The sequence below is a fragment of the Amblyomma maculatum genome, chromosome 6 (assembly GCF_055883805.1).
Source record: "Amblyomma maculatum isolate TAMU_Amacu chromosome 6, ASM5588380v1, whole genome shotgun sequence".
NCBI classification, from domain to species: domain Eukaryota; kingdom Metazoa; phylum Arthropoda; class Arachnida; order Ixodida; family Ixodidae; genus Amblyomma; species Amblyomma maculatum.
The window spans coordinates 17,744,104-17,763,177 of NC_139349.1; the positions used below are offsets into that span (position 1 = coordinate 17,744,104).

General features: G+C 45.0%; 2 protein-coding genes across 2 annotated transcripts in view; both read right to left on the bottom strand.

Annotated features, from left to right (window-relative positions):
* The window catches only part of LOC146185173 (neural cell adhesion molecule 2-like), a 484,255-nt gene that overhangs the window by 401,275 nt on the left and 63,906 nt on the right, over window positions 1–19,074 (bottom strand). The gene's annotated exons all lie outside the window — the stretch shown is intronic.
* LOC146185176 (uncharacterized) lies at window positions 13,072–14,595 on the bottom strand. The gene is given in 1 exon segment (XM_084605793.1): window positions 13,072–14,595. A coding segment is annotated over 1 exon segment (1,524 nt).

The window sequence follows — 19,074 nt, forward strand, 5'->3', positions numbered from 1 at the left end:
AAAAAAAAAAAACGTGGAATGCAGCACGCGCATCAATTCAGCTGCATATCTTTGGTATCTACCAGCTTCATTGACTAACGGTTTGAATTTAAGTGCGCAAGCTTTTAATTACTCTCGCCAGAGCACTATGCTACTATAAGGTTAGAGAATACGCTCAAAATCAATATGGTTTGACATGGTATGTATCTTTCAAATTCTTGAAGCAGTACTGGGGCTGTGAGGACGGGCTCAGTTTCAGATAAAAGTTACACTGTCTAGAGTTCTCCGTCGTGATTTCAGGCCGATCAGTCGAATTTATTAAATTACATTACCCTTACCTGCTTATTTTTGCTGACCTTTAAAAAAAAGCGGCGTAAAAAAAAAAACATACGACAAATTATTTACTTATTTTATTTATTTATAATACCCTCAGGGTACAGATGTACGTTGCAGAGGGGAGAAGAGGATACAGCGGATACAGGATATATATAGACTTTGTAGACTTTAGCCCATAAAAAGAACAACGAGGTACATATGTAATTTTGGAAGACGGCATAGGAGTAAAAAATAATCAAATATAAAAATATAATAAGCAACAGAGTATACCATGAAGATAAAAAAATAACTATACAAGAAGTTTTAATAATAGGCCAAAAAGAAGGTTTGCAGCGCGGATTCAAATTTTTCTTCTTCAGTTATACTTCTTAGGGATGCAGACAGGTCATTCTAAGCATTACAGGTTCCGGGAAGAAGCAAGTTAGAATGGGTAACTGTGTTTGAGTGCGGAATGTTTATCTTTTGACTGTGGTTACGGCGAAATGAAATGTAGGATGGTGGTTCAACCCATGCGGAGCGCAATGTTGAGTTATGGTAGTATATTTTATGAAAACGTGACAGGCGGGATAGATTTCTTCCAGTCGATACTCAACCTAAGTCCCAACTCAGCACCCTATTCACGCTATGCGTGCAATCAACGAATGAAGGCTGCATTTCGGCTGCAGGTAGAGTCTGGGAAAACTCCCCAATCGTTCGCGAGCTGCGCTTCCACTAAAGAGGAAATGGCCTCACGCAATCAAATGAGAGCTCCGTTAAGTCGAAAGCGGTTTTGTTTTTGGCAGGCTGCACTTAGAAAATACAGCGAGCAGTGCATCCGGCTTTAACTTCTTTTTTTTTTTTCCATTCAGTCGTATCATGGCATTTCAATAAACAAATATTCATACTATTTTGGTAGGTTTCCCGCGGTACAAAACACAACAGGACGCCATGGTATGGTTGGCACTGAAAAATGATGTTAGAATCAGTAGGATTTACATTGAAGGCGTGCATTACAAACGTTCTCATCTCTTCCCTCCGAATATATCGAGCGCGACTGTGTGACCTGATTTAGCAATGCTCAAACGTGTGCTCATTTTGCTGCGATGCAGTAATTATGAAGACGTAATTATTGATGAGTTACTTTTCAGTGCATTCTGTACCGTTCGAAATGTCAGTGATTTTGGGTTTAGTATAGTCCCCGCTTTTTAAATCACGACGGTATGTAGAATTTTCTCACAAATGAGCTTTTATATTTGCATAGTGAAGGACTGGAGTTTTCTATAGTGCTCACAATGCATTTAAAAAATCTTTTTTTTTTATAGGTGAAAATAATATTCTGGTCCTGACATTTGTATACCTGGTAAATAGTTAAGTGCCCAGCAGAGCTTCTGACCTACTTCCATAAGAATAAGGGGAAGACGGATTAATTTAACCTTGTCCCAACACAGTGTAAATGTTCTTGGCGCAAAGCGGGAGGAAGGAGAGGGGGGGGGGGGGGGGGGAGGGGGGCAGCGGATGGAGGCTGCAGGGTGAGGAACGGTGGGCCTTCGTCGTAAGGCAAAGTGCTCTAATGCATTTAGAAATGTTTGTATGCTGTGCGCGACGCAAAAAGCACTCGTTGCATATGTACGAGAGATTTTTCACCTGTGCACCGTGTTCATTATATGCCCGAAATTCGAACTGCACGTAGGCTGACTGAAAAGACATGTCATGATTGCATGCTGCCATCCATCCTTTAGCAAAATCTCGCACTTCGTTGGTAGTTCTATGCAGGTGTACCGTAGCCAATTCAGAACGTTAGGGAAGTGTAAAGGTGAGAGCTAACGCAAGAGATTGTCGGATTCATAGCAGCAGGGACAAAAAATGCGTTCCCCTGGTTTACATAAAGCCACAGTGTTAAGAAGATTGTTGTAACTCAAAAGTCAGCAGCGCCAGGATACGGCTCTCAGAGGAAAAATCCCCGATCGCATGGCCCTACCGCACTGAATGGCATGCGAACATTAGAGAGATTTAGCTTGCCGGAGGCGTACTGACGTAACCGTATACAGGTTTGCCGAGCCCCTCCGGAGCACGCACATTGACAAGGGTGAGTGCGATCACAACCACTGCGCCCGTGTGGGAGGGGTGCGGTAAACCGGTTATACGTCTACGTCAGTAAGTCTCCCACAAGCTAAATCTCTCTATTATGACAAAGCGTATGTAACGAAGCGAAGCAGACGCGCTTTTGAAAACTGTGTGAGATGTATGTGGGGCCGTTTAGTGGTGGAGGGCGCTCGCATGAGTCCTCGTCTTCTTCGAAGACTACATCTACATCTACTCCTGCTCCTGCTCGACGACAAGGTCGTGCGTACGTGTAAGGCCGCAGCCGAGAAAACAGAGGCGACAGGCGAGACTCAAAAGAGCATGAAGCAGACGAGAAGGCGATGTGAAAAAGGTGTGGCAAGGCTATGGTGTTCAATTCTTAAAAATGAATCTTGAGTATCCCCCAAAATGTTCCCTCGGAGACATTGTGACCTCACCCTTGTCCGTTTGAGCGCCAATTGGTGCAGGTCTGGAGGCTAAAGCGCATCAGTGGACTTAATCATTTAAAAGAAGAAGCGTTTTCTTGACTATTACAAAACGGCTCCTACATTAGCATCCACACAAAGCAAAATATTCTCAAGACGCATTCCGCTTGTCTATAAAAAGATTCCTTATTTCCGTCCGATTCAGCCCCAGAATTGCCTCTACTGACTTTATCCCCAACACTATTCTCTTTGCTATACGGCTGTCAGTGCAAAAAAAAAAAAAAAAACAAAAAAAAAAACAAGCAAACAAAAAAAAAAGCAAGAAATGCACTTAGCCTCGCTTAAGAGCTTAATGTCGAAGGCCCCCTTTCCTCCTTCTTTTCTTCCTCTATCTTGCATGTTTGTGTACTGTTATGTAATTTTCTTTATTTTCTTTGGCTTCATCGTCAGAGCCCACTGCGATGTCCTTACCGGAGAAATTATGTTGACGTCAGAACCTATCGCGACGTCTCGCTGACACATCTCCCGGAATCTCGCTAACGCGAGATGTTCACCATGAGGATAAAAAATTAAGCCTTCAAGCATACAGATAGGCATGAAGAACCGAGTATGTTGAGCATGCTGTCTTATGGAAAGGACACGTGACTAGTAAAGGTATTCAATCCGAGTTTGCACGTACATATAGAATCAACATATGTCAATCTACTAACCACTGTGGACGCAGTATTTCGAAAACGTGAACGCCAGTATAACAGTGAACATTTTCTGCTGTAAGCTCTAGAACAACAGCCGAATAACTGAGGCCTAATGCTATCTTTCTGCATGCCAATGACCCACGGCGTTAGCGACCAAATACGATTCTTCAAATTTCTCATAGCATCCTTCAGCGAACATCTTGCAAAAAAGGTCTATCAGACCTGCATGCAAAGATTTCTAATAGTCACTCGCACTTCTTCCAGGCAGATAAATATACGCGTACAGACAAGTACTTAACGTGGTCATATGCGACGCAGACGCTTGCGCCGTAACCGGACCTCTTTTTACGCCGTTCCCGGGCGGAAATGGGAACTGAGGATTGTCCACGGATTGGGAAAAATCCAGCGGAGCGCGCTTCCTTTGGGAGAGAACGGAAGCCCCAGACGATGAGCGAGAGACGCGAAATTCACAGCGAAGCCTTTGGGTGTAGGTAAAACGAGAAATAAGCCGAGGCTCGGTGGAATGGCAACATTAAGGTTGCGTCGGGAAATGTGAGCCGCGCACAGACGTGAGCGAACAATAAAACAAAAAAGTGAATTCAGAACGAGGAACCACGAAATATAACCCACCGAAGGAGAACAGTGCAGCGTAGCGAAGACATCGTTAGAGCGATTTCTCGCCCTTTCGCTTTCGAGCTGGTCTCTGGCGCTTGGTCGCCGGGATCATCGGGCCTCAACGTGCTGCGGCTTCTGGCCCACGACTCTGTTCCGAAAGAAGGCGCTCCCAGCAGCCCACGTCGGCGATCGGTTAGGTTGGCCGACTGCTGAAGGCCACCACAGGAGCTTCTGCTGCACTGCGATGTATGTGCTGCCAAGGAACGTGTGACAAGTACACACCCTCCTTCAAAAGCTGCAGCGTAGCTCAGCTCGGACTGTTCATATGAGGGCGGTGGCTCTGCTTTACTCTGAGTGCCAAATTAAACAAAGTAGGGCCGAGGACACCACCCTAGGGAACGCCATGGTAGGTGTAATGCGCTGTCAGGATATCTTCACACTGTATAAAGAATAATCATTTGGTCAAATAGCTCTCTATCCACGCAAACATACGACCACCTATGCCCACTGCTTCCAGCGCATCAAGAAAAGTATAGGCAATATAAAGAGAGAGTGCCCGGTAACAGCTAGAGTTTGGCTGTTGACGAGCTACAAAAAGAAGCACGGACAACTCAGACATTTCTAGCATCCACTGCTTCTGACGGCGTCGACAACAACTGATGTCGAATGGCCGAACACACGTAGGTGCACCGCGAGGAGCAATATGGGGACGATTACAGCAATCAACCATGGCGCATTCGGGAGGGGGAAAATAAATAAAACAAGTGAAAAAATGCTATTCGCGTGGGTGGAGCCCGAGTAAGTGACAAAGGCCTGAAGAAAGCGGAAATAGAAAACAAAAACGCCAGGAAGCAGAGCTGCTCCGTGGTAGTGGGGGAGGAAGCGCTAACGCGTCCATTTATTACGGGACCACTTTTCGTGTCAATTCCCCGGCGATATCCGCACTGCGCCTGCAGCCGGCCAAGAGGAGCGACGGAGAGGGCGGCAATCTCGCCGGTGACTATGGCACGACGCTCGACCCTAGAGTGCGTGTCACAGCAAAGCGTACGCTGTCCGGGCAGGCGCTACGGCCGTCCGCCACCACCCCTTGTTTCGTTTTCCGACACAGCGCAGTGCACCACTGGGATCCGCGCTGCATTTTGTCTGTTCGCTGGTCCTGCGCCTCCACACGTGGTCGTCGGGTTCACTGCGTCGCTAGCGTCTACTCCTGTGTCGTCAGGTGCCGGTCACGGTTTGCTCCAACTGTTGCATACTGCGTTTTTTATGGCTGCCTTATCGGCTGCCGCCGTGTTTTGAGAGCTAGATCCCGTGGCGCCACGACTCTCGAATAAACTCTAATGGAATACTTAGTGTACTGAAAATTAATTAGAGATGAAAGTAGCAAGCACTGCTGCTTCGCAGTTCGACGTGATCGTATCCTCTTGCTACCCTTGCATAAAAATCAAAACCTCTTTACGGTATGCACAAAAACACTGACCTGGTACCATAATAAGTTTATAATAGTGTTTCGCAGATAAAAATAATATTATGTAAACTTGAAATTACAAGGTTTTATTTTAAAAAATACAACAATCCAAAGAGAATCGAAAAGGTGCTCTGCGACTCTGGCTTCACTGCATATACGGAGAGCGGAAGGTGAAGCTGAATATCTGCCCGAACAGCCACAATCCTGGGCTCTATTATTCGCTCTCCCGAACGTTTTCATAGTTGTCCAATAAGAGCTGCTTTATTACTATCATGAGAAAACTATTCACCACTGATTAAACTGCTCCCGAGGTTCAGAACATCGCCGCGCAGCCATAAAGCGATACCAATCTAAGAAAATAAGAGCTGGTACCCTCGCCGCAGAAACAAGAAGTTTGAGCCCTAATAGGTAAACTGTTGAAGTTTTTTTTATGGTTACTCCGCGTAGTTCGTGATATAAAAAGGAAGAAACACTCTAAGAAAATGTTCGTATATCCGTCAGCTGGAACTTCAAGGTGTTCGTTTTCAACTATTCGGCAAGCAGACACGTAACGTTCCTGCTTGCCGCAAGAGCCCCGCGAAGCGTAGCTGTTCTGATGCCCGGCAATTACAGGAGAGCAAAATACACCAGCAGACATTTTGGCTTTTTCTCCTAGTTTCAGGTAACATCAAAGCGCGTAGATTTTTCTAGCTTTTTCTTTTTTTTTTTTTTTTTGACGAAAGATGACAGGGGGAGGCTATTTTTGCACATTGAACAGGACGGGGCTTGGGTTTTATTCGTTAAAGTAAAGAAATGGGTGAGTTTTGTCAATGGTCAACTGTCAATAAAAAAAAATGCAGATAATTTTGGTTGAAATTTTAATATCGTGTGAGAGCTGCGTTGCACGAGCTTCGCGTGGTTGGCTGAAATGAGACTCGGATATGTCACAAATTTAATCACTTCTTTCATTGAACCTGAGCAACTGCATAGCCATAGTGCGGGACTTACGGTGCCTTTGCATCGACGCTATCATCGAAGGCGATTTTGTTTTAAGGTAAAGGCTAAAGGTCAAGGTAAAGGGGTGTGGTTCATGTCAAAGGTCGAAGGTCAGCTGATAACTGGCCCTGGTCATGAGTATTACGTATAGACGCAGTTGCACGACTATGCTTAGCTAACTGTTCTGGAGGTGCTATACAGCTGTTGCTATAGACGGACTCTACTATCGCACAAGTATGGCTCCACAAATAAGACAGGAGTTTGTTCGAAATCGTTGCCTCCGGATTAATTCGTGCGCACAAATGAAGCGAAACTCGGAGCCGCATTCCTTACGGCTTCTTTTGATACGTTGATCATTTCCAGCAGTTCTGTGGCTAAGGCTTGAAGAAGCCGTGACAAAAGCCACCTTCAAGTCGGAACAGAATGCGACACTGTAGTATTGTGAGGTCATTCGCGAACCCTGGGAACACGCCTTAGCTGTCTCTTGAGGAATGCTGGGTTAAGCTAGGGCCTGTGTCTTGGGGGCCGTGACTGATGGAATATGCGCGTGGTATTGCATGGTCTGTGTACGCAAGACCTAGTGTTTCGGTGCCAGAAATGTCTTTAGTGATGGCGATCTCAATATAAGCTCAGTAGTACTTGCGAGCGGGCTAGTTGGCGCTCAACAGCAAGGAGGTTATACTTCTCCGTTTGGACAATTTGACAAGACGCTTGGACAATGTGACAAAAAGTTAGACCTAATTTGTCATTATTTTCATTTTATTTCCGTTTATTTTTTCTGAATCTTTTGTTTTCTTCTTTATATCGCAACCCCACGTTTTGTGTGAAGCTTTCTTCTTCTTCGTATCCCAAAAACTGGCAGTTGGTAGCGAGCGCATCATCTCTGTTAACGTCCTGGTTCAATTTTCTTGTTGTGTATTGTTTTCTGTGTGTATAACCATGCAGCGCCGGAGGTCTTCGGATCTCAATATAACAGACTCGAATTCATGTGGCGGCGACGCTAGACGAAATTCTTTACGGCGGCGTGTTTTCGTGTTCCCGTTTAGTGTTTAGACATTGGTTGAAGCGTGGTGCCAGAATGATCTTACCCCCAGTTGGGCAGTCTGTGTTACAAGGATTGGCGCTGAGAAGGGCTGGTGGTTAAGAGCGTCTGGCGAAACAGATTCACATGTTTTACACATGAAGTTCAGTCACTAGAGTTACACTTCGAGGTCTTTGCTGGGCAATTAGTGTAAGGATATGACATAAATTTCAGGGCTCATGCTTTTTTTTTTTTTTTTTTTGAAGAAGAAGAAGAAGAGAAGCAGTTAGATTGATGGGATAGTGCAAAAAGTGCTTAAATAGATGGAGGCTTCAGCGATACTCTCGAGCTCGCGTTCACAGAGGTTGTCTGACGCAATATCCCGTCATTGAAACAAATATAGTAACTAACTTCCTTAAGTGAAAACAAAAACATTTCCCTTCATGCTGCCAGTAAGCCCGAGCTGCCGGTGTTTTGAGGGGAATTTAGCATTATGCAAGGGCAATAAAGGTCGATTTCTGTTCCATGAGTGATTAAGGATGACATATTCTAGTTTTATTAATTACCAATAAAACTTTGCAAAAGTTTCGTTTGTTGGTATTCACGTGCTCTAGAAATGGGTGCCTATGTATATTCTGCGGCCGTAGCAGCATCAGACGGTGATGACGGAGTGGGCTTTTTTTGGCATGCTCGAGAACAGCAAAGGGAAATAATAAGAAAGGTAGTTCCTTAAAAGCAAGGTTGAGTATGGCTGAAAATAAGAAGGGCCTATAAATGATGTCATTAGTGAAAACAAGATGATTTGAGGTATGTTTAGTCAGCACTGGCGATCCGGAAGAGATGCAATAAAGAAGTTGAAGTTGCAGGGAATATACCTGGTGCCAAAGCTAAATTTACACAACGGTTAAAAATTAAAACATTTGAGATAGCCCAGAGAAACCTTTTGTATACATCTGTCAGCCATCTGGCGCACCACAGGGATTTTTTTATTTTGCAATTAACTAATTAAAAATTAAAATCATTTTTCTAATTTACTAAGTATTGCCTTTAGACAAGTCTAGTGATTTGCAAAATTGTAGACCACCTCCTTAAACCGCCATTCCATTTATTTCCGTTAAAGCTTCACGTGTCTTGTTTTTCCAAGCTCTAAAGAAAGCCCACGAAATAAATAAAAAAAGTGCCATAAGACTAACGCATTTGTGCGCCACAATTGTGGTGCTCTCAATCGTGGTTTGAGTGAACGAAATTAGCTAAGGTCGTAATTCGACAGCCTAGTCCCAGCGGTGGGCTGATATGTTGGCGATGGTTGCAGCCGGCGCGGTGAGCTCGTTGCGAATTGCATCGTCACGTGCGCCGACTGTCAGAAGCGAATGGAGAAGCCACCGCAGACATATAGGCCTGTCCCTGCAACGGGGACGTGGAGCCAAGGCCGCAGCTGATTACGTTCACTGAAATCGAGTTTTAGAGCAGCACAATCATGGCGCACGAATGCGCCTGTCACGTGATATCCTTTGTATTTCGCTGGCTTTCTTTAGAGCTTGGTACAACGGTACACGTGATGCTTTCTTTATCGGAAATATATGGAAAGGGGTTTTACAAGGTGCTCTCCAACTTTGCAATTCCATTTATTGTCTAAAGCAATGGTAAGCTTAGAAATATATTTTAATTACTAATTAGTTAATTGAAAACAAAATCCCTTTGGTGTGCTATATGGCTAGCAGCTGTATACAAATTGTTTCTATTTGCTACCTCAAATGTTTCATTTTTAACCCTTGGTTAAAGTTAGCTTGGACAGCTTGTATATTATTTCTTGCGGCAATTCGGGGGGGTACCTTCGTTATTTTAGCCTTCTTTATGTTAATAAAAAAGAAGCCGCGCAAAAACAGGACGAAGACAGGAACGAGAAACACGGGCTCTTTTAACACCACCGCCGGCAATGCATGAAGTCGGTGAATGAAGAATTGTATTTGAGTACAAGGAAGAAGGCTGACCGCCGAAGAATTGACGCGTTTGAATTGTGGAGCTGGCGGAGACTCTTGAGAGTTCCTTGGACGGCCAGAAGATCAAATCAGTCGATATTGTCGACCATAAACCCTGACTGTTCATTGGAGGGTCAAATTCTAAAGTTAAAGCTCAGCTACTTTGGTCATCTGATGAGAAGAGAGGAGTCGCTGGAGAAAGATTTGATGTTGGGAAAGCTTGAGGGTCACCGGAGAAGGGGTAGGCAGCGAACGCGATGGTTAGATGGCATCTTCGAGGCGCTGCAGATGAAGTTATGTGCTGTTAGGAAGATAGTGAGAGACCGGAAAGCGTGGCGTGACGTGGTCCATAGGGTCACGAAGAGTCGGACGCGGCTGAACGACTGAACTGAGCTGATAAGGGCACAGCAGCATGAATTGAAGTTTCCAAGACGAGCTTGTTGGCTGGCAGCTGCTGAACAGCTTGAAACAGAGGCGGTACAGGGAGGAGCACAGAGGAACATTAGCGCTGCCTTCGAACTGCTTATTTATTGCTGAATTACGGAATATACACTAGCCGAAGTGTTCGGCTGTAGCCCTATTACGTTTTCTTCTGTCGACTTGTGTGTTGTTCTTCTTTAGTGCTGTCGTTTTCATATGTGTACAGAGACGGCACATCAGCGGAGAGAGAACAGCTGGAGCAGTTTAAAGCAAGCGTTAGTGCTGCTGTGTGGTCTTTCTTGGCCTTCCTCGGTTCACCAAAGTTTAGCATTTGAGAGCAATTATCTTGAGTGTGAACATGTTTTCGGACGCCCCGTGCAAGAAAGAGGGGGGGGGGGGGAGAAGGGGGGGGGGGGGGGAGGTTTTATATTCAGCTACAAGTGGAAGCACTTCAGAATAGCTATTTACTTTAATTGTATTGATTTAGGTGACGTCAATAATGAGGGCATCTAATCGATGGGTTTCTTACGTTAAGGCATTAGGAATAACCTTCAGATGTGAGTCAGGGCCCGTCCTGTTTGCTTCTTGATCTTCGTCCTAGTTTGTAGCGCTGTTTATTCATCATTAGGAATAATTACGAAAAATAAGAATCATAATATGAATGTGCAATCAACTGAGAAACAAACTTAAGGAGCAGCGAATCATGGTTAATATTTCATGACCAGATGAATTGTAGCGCCACGGCTCGAATGAAAAGCCCGCTATTAACTCTGCTTTTATAAGGATCAGTTTTTATTTCGTTTAAAAAACATCAAACGTTGTACGTGACAAAAGTATTTGGAGGCCGGTATCTCGTGCTTGGTTTCACCTTGGTGAGGTGCTATTTTCTGTATTGAAAACTTCAGCTTAAAGAATCAGCCCCCTTAATTACAACCAGAGATAAAATTTCGCGATATCCTGGTTCGAGGGGAAAAAAAATTCAATGTGGTGAGGCAAACGAGGTCGATGAAAGCGCAAGAGCATGAAAAAAAGTGCGGACTCTATCTTCTGAAAAATGCCAGCTAGCTGGCTGTGATACAAATCAGAAAGTATTTTTTTTGGGGGGGCGTACTCGCGGGGATGAAAACGCATGCCCATGATCGTACGTCGAACTAATAACTTGTCTCGGCTGTCGATTTTGCTCTTGCAACTAATATTGATTTATAACATCGCTTGCATTCTTCTATATTTTTTTCATAGCCCCGGATTGCAAAATGGATTTTCGATACGAAATATGTTTCATTTTCTCCTGCCATGGTGTTATTTTAATAGCACAATCGATGCTGAAAGAGTATATAATGTAATAAAATTAAGTAGTTAAATACATCAAAGTGTGAGCTGTCAATTTTTATTTAATAGGAATGGCTAATTTTCAGGATGAATTGTTATAATCCTGACAACTGTTCACGATAAGCTCATTACTGGCCTATGCACAATTTTTTCGACCCTCATAGACATGGGTTGAAAGCTATTGATTTTCAGGTGGAAGCTTAGGATTCATATAAACGGGCGAAATAGCAAGCAGTTCAAAACCACTTGAAAGCCTAAAGAAATAAAGAAAAAAAAAACGTTTTCACTGAGAAATGTTAAACAGAATTTCGCATGGCGACCCATGATATGATGTTGCCCGGCTATGAAGAAGCAGTTGCTAGGCATGCTTTGCGCAAATTGCCTTCGAGCCTTGCGAAAGCAAATATAGAATCCGACTGTGCACGAAGCCACTGTATCGATCGGAAGGCAGCCCCAGACCGAGCATGCATAAGCAGCCAGTTTCGCATTCCCTGAAGATCAAAGAATTGCGATTGAAGTTGCTTTCACGGCTTGTCTCTCTTTGTGGGTTTCTGCTCTCTGCTTCATTTATTTTTCATAACCTTATCCGCATTTGGTTCCAGCCGCAGCTAACCGCCTTCATAAATTAACACTATGAGGAAGGGGAACCTCTACAGAACAAAAGATAAAAATACCTCGTGATTTGTGTTTTGATACCTAAACTTGTAAGTGAAAGTCATTCTTTTCCTACAGCCAAATATTCGCAAACAGCCTTGAAGTTGCGTGCAGCGAAGAATCAATGGGGGTGCCCCTGGCAATTCCTGGGCTGCCAATTGCATCTGCAAGTACATCATTTCTACGCTGTAACATATTATATGTAGGTTTCATCTCTTGTGAGAAAGCTGCCTGGGTTGCGCTTCCTGTTGTACAATCAGCACTCGTCGCAAAAATCTAACGTGACGATTATTGTGAACTTAGCATATTTTTATAATACCCTGTCGCGCTTTAAAACAACCGCATAGAACCACATATTAACAGCTATATTTTCTGTTTTATATCGTGAGATGCATGTAATACTTGCTGCGCGGCCTGTTGTGACAATTGTTTTCGGTTTCCTGGAGAGCGCATAGCCTTGTCAGTCGTAAACATGTTGGGGAGTTAAAAACGAGAAATAACAAATTTTAGGCAAAACATAGCTTCACATTCTTGTTTTCAAATGAAGTAAAGATGAAATCTTTAGGCGAGCACAGACATCGACAGGGCTAAAAGAAAAACCTGTTACCAAAGAACAGCTGGCATGCGCTATCCATGCTACGCGTCTCGCAACATGCGAGGTACAGGGACACGAATCATATTGTTAGCCACTCGCTAATGATTAGAAGAAGGCAAGCAGAGGTGTCTCTTAGTTCTGAGCGTCGAGTGATGACACGGGGGGAAGTAGGAGAGTAGGAACCCGCTAAGAATATTCCTCGTCGAGCTGGAATGAATTATCTTGATGATAGCTGGACTAAAAGTGCGATAATGTGCCTCGATGGAAGGCATCTGAGGCGCATAATTTCTTCGACTGCACGTGTATAGCCTAGGTTTGGGTAACAGACAACATCATCACAGCCACGCCAGAGAAGACTCGCTTGCCGAATGGCAACACCTCTCATGCCCAAGGCCGACGTCTCTAAGGTCTCCGTGTTAGAGCGAGGTAGGTAGGTAGTAACTTTAATGATTCAAAAAAGAACCAAGTGAGGGGGGTAAAGGGAAGTGAGGGAGCAGGACGACGATGGGCCTTCAGGCCGCTCTAGATGACCGGGCACTTTTGAGCTTCGGCGACCCCTCGGGCCCAGCTCGCTGTCAGAAGCTGTACTTCCGGCAGCGAGCTGCGCAGAGCAGCCTGCCATCGCTCCTGATGTCTTGGCCCTTGCCACGGGGGCTTGGGTTTGTTCTGGCAGTTCAGGAAGACGTGAGTAAAGTCGGCTCTGGTGCTAGGACACAAGTGGCAGTGAGGAGAGGTTTCGCCACGGTTTATAATAGAGAGAAGAAAAGGGGTCATGGCTGTGGCCGTCTGAAGTCTGCGCCAGAAAGCCTGGTCGCTTTTGGGAAGAGATTTATGCGGAGGAGGGTACAGCAGGCGGGAATTTCTATAAAATACGGTGAGGTCGTGGTAGTTAAGAAGCCGATCTCTGGCACTGCGAGACGAAGGCACCAGGTCGCTCTCAGCCCGGTTGACTAGTGCTCGGGCTTGGGAGTGAGCGGCCGTGTTGCCTGGGTGTTCGCTGTGCGCAGGGACCCAGAGAAGGGTGATGAGGTGATTCGGTGGAGGGGATGATGCTTGAATGTTTGCGGCCGGGGAGTGGATTTTGCGATGGGCATAATTACTAATTGCTGTTTTGGAGTCTGAGAAGATATACTCAGCAGAGGAGTGTGTGATTGCTAGGGCAATCGCTGCTTCTTCAGCTTGCAGGGAATCCTGCAAATTTGGAATGGACGCACTAACTATCGTGTTGTAGAATGCATCCACGACGGCTAATGCGAAAGCTGGTCAGTTTGAATATTAGGCCGCGTCTACGTAAACTGCCGGGGCGCCAGGAGGGTAGTGCTTGTGCAAAGTCTTGGCTCTAGCTTTCCGTCTATCACGATTATGCTCCGGGTGGGTATTTTTGGGAAGAGGCGGAATGTAAAGATTGTTGCTAACAGCGGTGGGAGGATTGCGCGTGGCCGAGGTATGACCGGCTAGGTTTATCCCAATTCGGCGCAGAAGAATTTGGCCGGTTTCGGTATGTGAGAGTCTGTGGTACTGACTGATGAGGTGAGCTTCTACCAGCTCTCCTAAGGTGTTGTGAACCCCTAGTTGAAGTAGTTTTTCAATAGGCGTTGATTTAGGGAAAAGGAGAGCGCTTTTGTAAGCTGTGCGGATAAGTCTGTTGAGTTGCTCGGTCTCCGTGGGTGTGAGGTAGAGGTAAGGAATGGAGTAGGTGATCCTGCCTAGGCAAAATGCTTGAATGAGGCGACGTGTGTCTGCTTCCCTCATGCCACGATGGCGATTGGCGATACGCTTAATTAGTGAGGCTGTATTCAAAATGGCAGCACGAATTAATTTTATGGTCTCGGCGTTGGAGCCGTTGTCAGAAATACTGAGACCTAAAATTTTGATTCTATTGACCCTGCGGATGGGGGTGTCGTTTAATGTGACTTGAACATTAGGGGGGTTCCGTTCTTTTAGGTCCGTGACTATGAGCTCAGATTTAGCTGCCGAGCAGCTTAGACGAATGCTGCTTGCATGCGTAGCAACAGTGTCAGCGGCCAGCTGAAGTTTGGATTCCATTTCACCATGGTTGCCGGTATTGACCCAGATGGTGATGTCATCCGCATACAAGGAGTGGTAGATGGAAGGAATTTTGTCAAGATCCCTCGCTAACGAGATAAGAGTAATGTAAAAAGAAATGGGGACAAAACTGTTCCCTGGGGCGTTCCCTTACTGCCTAGCGTGAAAGGGCAAGTTTTTACTGTGCCTAATTGTAGGCAGACGGATCGGTTGCTGAGAAAGGCAGCAACATAGTCATGCGTGCGAGAGCCCACGTTTAGGTCGCTCAGTGATTGTAAAATGGAGGAGTGGGCAACATTATCAAAGGCCTTCGTCAGGTCCAATGCAAGGATAGCTCTGGTGATGTGAGGGAAAACGGGATTGAGCACATCCTCCTTAAGTTGTAACATGACGTTAGAGCGAAGTGTGCCGCAGATGAACGCAGACTGAGAAGCAACCAACAAATCAACGCTCCTTTATTTCAACATGCAGTTACTTATATACACAGACCGACTCTGGTGATTCTGAGGACAGGTGATCACAGACCATAACCAAAACCAAATATACAACAGTGACTCACAGCCTTGTTTCATTGAGAAGTCGGCTACACGCAGCCCACCGCAAACTCTGAAGTTCAAGAGAGGCGCGTTGCAGTGCTCGCAGGAATGAAATCGGCATGCATGGGCCATCATAAAAAAAAAAAAGATTCTGTGTAGTTTTATTATTATTTATCTAATAAACAAGCAGTTTTTAAGACTGGCGCAGTAATTTAGCAGTATTTTAGCCTCCTCCGGACCTGGCAAAAAGAGAACCACGATGTAATGGTCATATTCGCCTTTCATATTCCACGATAAACTCTTAAGCAGCGACTCTTGCGTCCCCTTTGAAGCGGCTAGATCAAAGGTCTAAAAGTGTCTTCTTACACGAGGCCCGCACTTAAAATTACTCCCATCTTAATTGACCTCGTTTACGCAAGTTCTTCCAAATTCACTTTCGACACTTCGCTCTGTTCTTCGCCACTGCTTCGAAATTTCTCTCTATGCTTTCTATGTTTGAGTATACGGCAAGCACCAAAGGCTGCTGAGATACAAACGCGACAGTATTCATTTGATGCTCACAAGTCCAAAGTTAACGAGCTAAATTGGGGAGTCCGATTTCGACTTCAACGCCTTTAAGAGTAATATTACAGAAGGAAGGCACGCGTTCGCAAATTGTTAGAACTATTCTCAAGTTTTCTTCGCTTTATAGAAAAGTTAAAACTTTGCCGCCAAGAAAACCCGAATTCATAGCTTAGCCCGAACTTTCATGGTATAATCCATATGTCTACATAGAGGAAGACTTTGGATGGATTAAACTGGCATTTGAAAGTAACACCGCGTTGAAAATGCCAAATAGACAGTTGAATTGTCAAGCTCTCCAATCGTTCAGAAATTTAGACCCTGATACTGTACCTCACAATAACGTGGGGTATTATTAAAAGTTTTTACTAGTCACTCAGTACGAAACAGTCCTTTCATTGCAATTAAGACGCGACAATTAGGCTGTCTGAGCCGAAAGATATCTCGGCTTTGAAACTGTCGTCGTATAGAAATGCATCTATTGATAACGTAGCACTGTTGAATATTACGGCATTATAGGCCAAATTTAAGCTTAACTGAAGGCGAAATAAAACAAAGGAATATTCTGTAGATAAACACAATAAGGCTCTCTTGTAATGCAGTTCATGCAACGTGACCTCGAACGCTCAATGAAGAACACTCGGGTCGAAAACTACTTCAAGAGATGACGGTATCTAGGGACTATATATCGGTATGATATCGGTATGGTCCGAGCCATTGCAATAAGGGGCGACAAAAACTAAAAGCGCTAAACCAAGCTGCTTTATGTGCGCGAGCAGTGCTTTCTCTATAGGGGCTTTTAGGTGTAATGCTGCCCGCTATATTCATCTTAGTCTGACGCATGTTCACCGTCAGGGTTGTATGTATGCCTCTGATCTGAAGCGTTTCGCAGTCACTATTCTTTGGAGTGCGACCTGATGCCGGTGAACACCTCCGGCAATGCACTCCCTCACCAGAACAGGCGTTGGCCACCCTGGTGCAGTAATTGGCCGCAACGTCTCATGATTAGTTTCATAAAACCCCGGCCCTCAGTCACCAGCGGCTGCGGAACAACTGACCACGGCGGCGATTAGACCTGTGACGCAGCAGGGGGTGCTAAGAATTCCTGGCTCCGCTGAACAGGCCGCCCAGGGAAGGAAAACATAGCAAGGGGCGGTAGAGTGTTAGGTGGGCGAATGAAGTTAAGGAAGTTCGCAGGGGTCAATTGGTTGCAGCCAGCACAGAACCGGTTTAATTGGAGAAATATGGGAGAGGCCTTCGCCCTGCAGGGAGTATAAGCAGGCTGATGATGATGATGAAGAGGATGTGACTCTTTTATTATTGTTTCGAAAGTAACCTCTACAGTTAACTGTGAGTTAGCGACGCAGTTCTGTCCCAAAATCTAACCACGCTACAAAATCAATATGGCGTGTAACAGCTATGCCCCGGAATAGAGTTAATGAAATGCGCAGTTGGGTTAACTATGGTGCAAGGTTCGGCCATGGTTAATAAAGAGCCCTTCCCGGTTAAATGAGCCCCAATGTTTGGCCAAAGAGCAACGTCCATATCCCCCCTCCTCCTTCTTTAATCTTAAAGCAGTACATCGTTGAACTGCAGGACTCATGGTCTATGAGGAAAAAAAAAACAGCAAAAGAAAGAGAGGAATAAATACGATGAAAGCTTCGTTGATCCTCAGCTGGGGGAAGTAAACATTGTTAGACGCCTATTTACCAAAGGTGAAAAATAGCAAGGCTTAAAAGCTGTAGCGTTCGGGTGATGAGTTCAATGACGCGGGTGCGAATTTAGACAAACATGAAAAATCTCACCTGTACAGTTTGATATTATATTTTATCAGTACATGTTAAAAAAAGCCAACGTTTTCGAAAATAAACCGGAGCCCTCTACTAGGGATTCTCTCATAAGCAATGCTGGACGTTAAACGCGATAAACCCGACGCACAAAAAAGAAATGAATTGGAAATAGACTGTTGTCTAGCGTCAGATCGCAGGTAAATGGGGCAGGAAAACATACAAACGTCGGCCAATAAGGAAGCCAATTTAAGTACAAACACATGAGTTACGCATCGCAAAATTGAACCGTGAAATTATAGTTGTTCTATTTAACGGCCGAATAAACCATAAACCTGCTTCACGTTTTGTAGCAACCGAAGCGTCCATTTTTTATTTTTTATTTTTTTTTGTTAAGTATCAAAATTTCGCCCGGTATCCGCTAGTCATAGAAGCGGATACCGACCGTTTGATCGTATTCCACTGACGTCATGCGTCGATCCTGTTTATGGCAGCAGACAACTCCACATAGTTTTGTAATAAGGGGGATGAATCGACTGGCCACATGGTGCTGTGCCACTTTGTATACATGAAAACGCGTGCCTGGTGGAGGGAGGGGATGTGTCGACTGCCCTTGCCGGGGCTCAGGCGCAGACGCTAATTGGATGCACGGTGAGCGCCAGAATCCCACTCCTTCCGTAACCGAAGGCTAGCCAGCAACGCTGAGTTCTCTGTGGACATACTTCTTGTGCAGTACCAAGTCTGTCACTCACGTTAGTTATACCAAGGTTTGATGTGTCGTCTAGTGGGGAAACAAAATCCAAAGCTGCTGCCTTCGAGGAGAGTGATCCTAAGAATGAAGTTGTAGCGGAACAACTACGGTTGTGCTCCGCTGAGCCACTTAGTCTAGAGGGCTCCAGACTGTTCGGCACAGAGTACTTGAATGAGATCGTTGATTACAACGCACTCTTCGTCACCGGTACCTTTGCGTATCACTAAGGAGAGCGAGGCAGAAGATCCACGCAAAGCTGATTTATGAATATACAAGAGTTAGAAATTCCAGACAGCTGAATGAAAATGAAACTGGCTTCCTCGAGACACCAAATCTCGTCAGCTTGTACCGAAGCAGATATGGAAGTAACTGAATTACAGTTATGAAATTACTGTAATATAATTACTTTTCCCAGTAATTTGTAATGTAATGAAATACGTTTCCGGTCTGGTATATCAGTAATGCAGTGAATTACTTCTTGGTAGTAATTTCACAGCCAAAGTAATAAATTCCTTTCGCAATTACTTTTACTTAAGTGCATCATTTCTGTCTCTATAGATAACACTAAGAGAGTCGCGAAAGCAGAACGACGTGGGGCCAGCCTGAGCTAGCGTAGCTGACAGGCAAAAAGAGACAGAATTGAGCCTCTATGTCCGAGATCTCATGTTCCTGTGTAGCAGGGTCACTTGGTGCTATATCCTCTGGGTAGTTGCAACCATTCCTGAAGCAGCAGGGTGTCAGGCGTCAAGGGGATGCCAACGGGACAGATGCTTCAAAACGACCGGGGTTGAAAACTAGTGGGGAGCGCGAAGTGGCACTCCCTGCTGCGTCGTCTAGGGCTCAG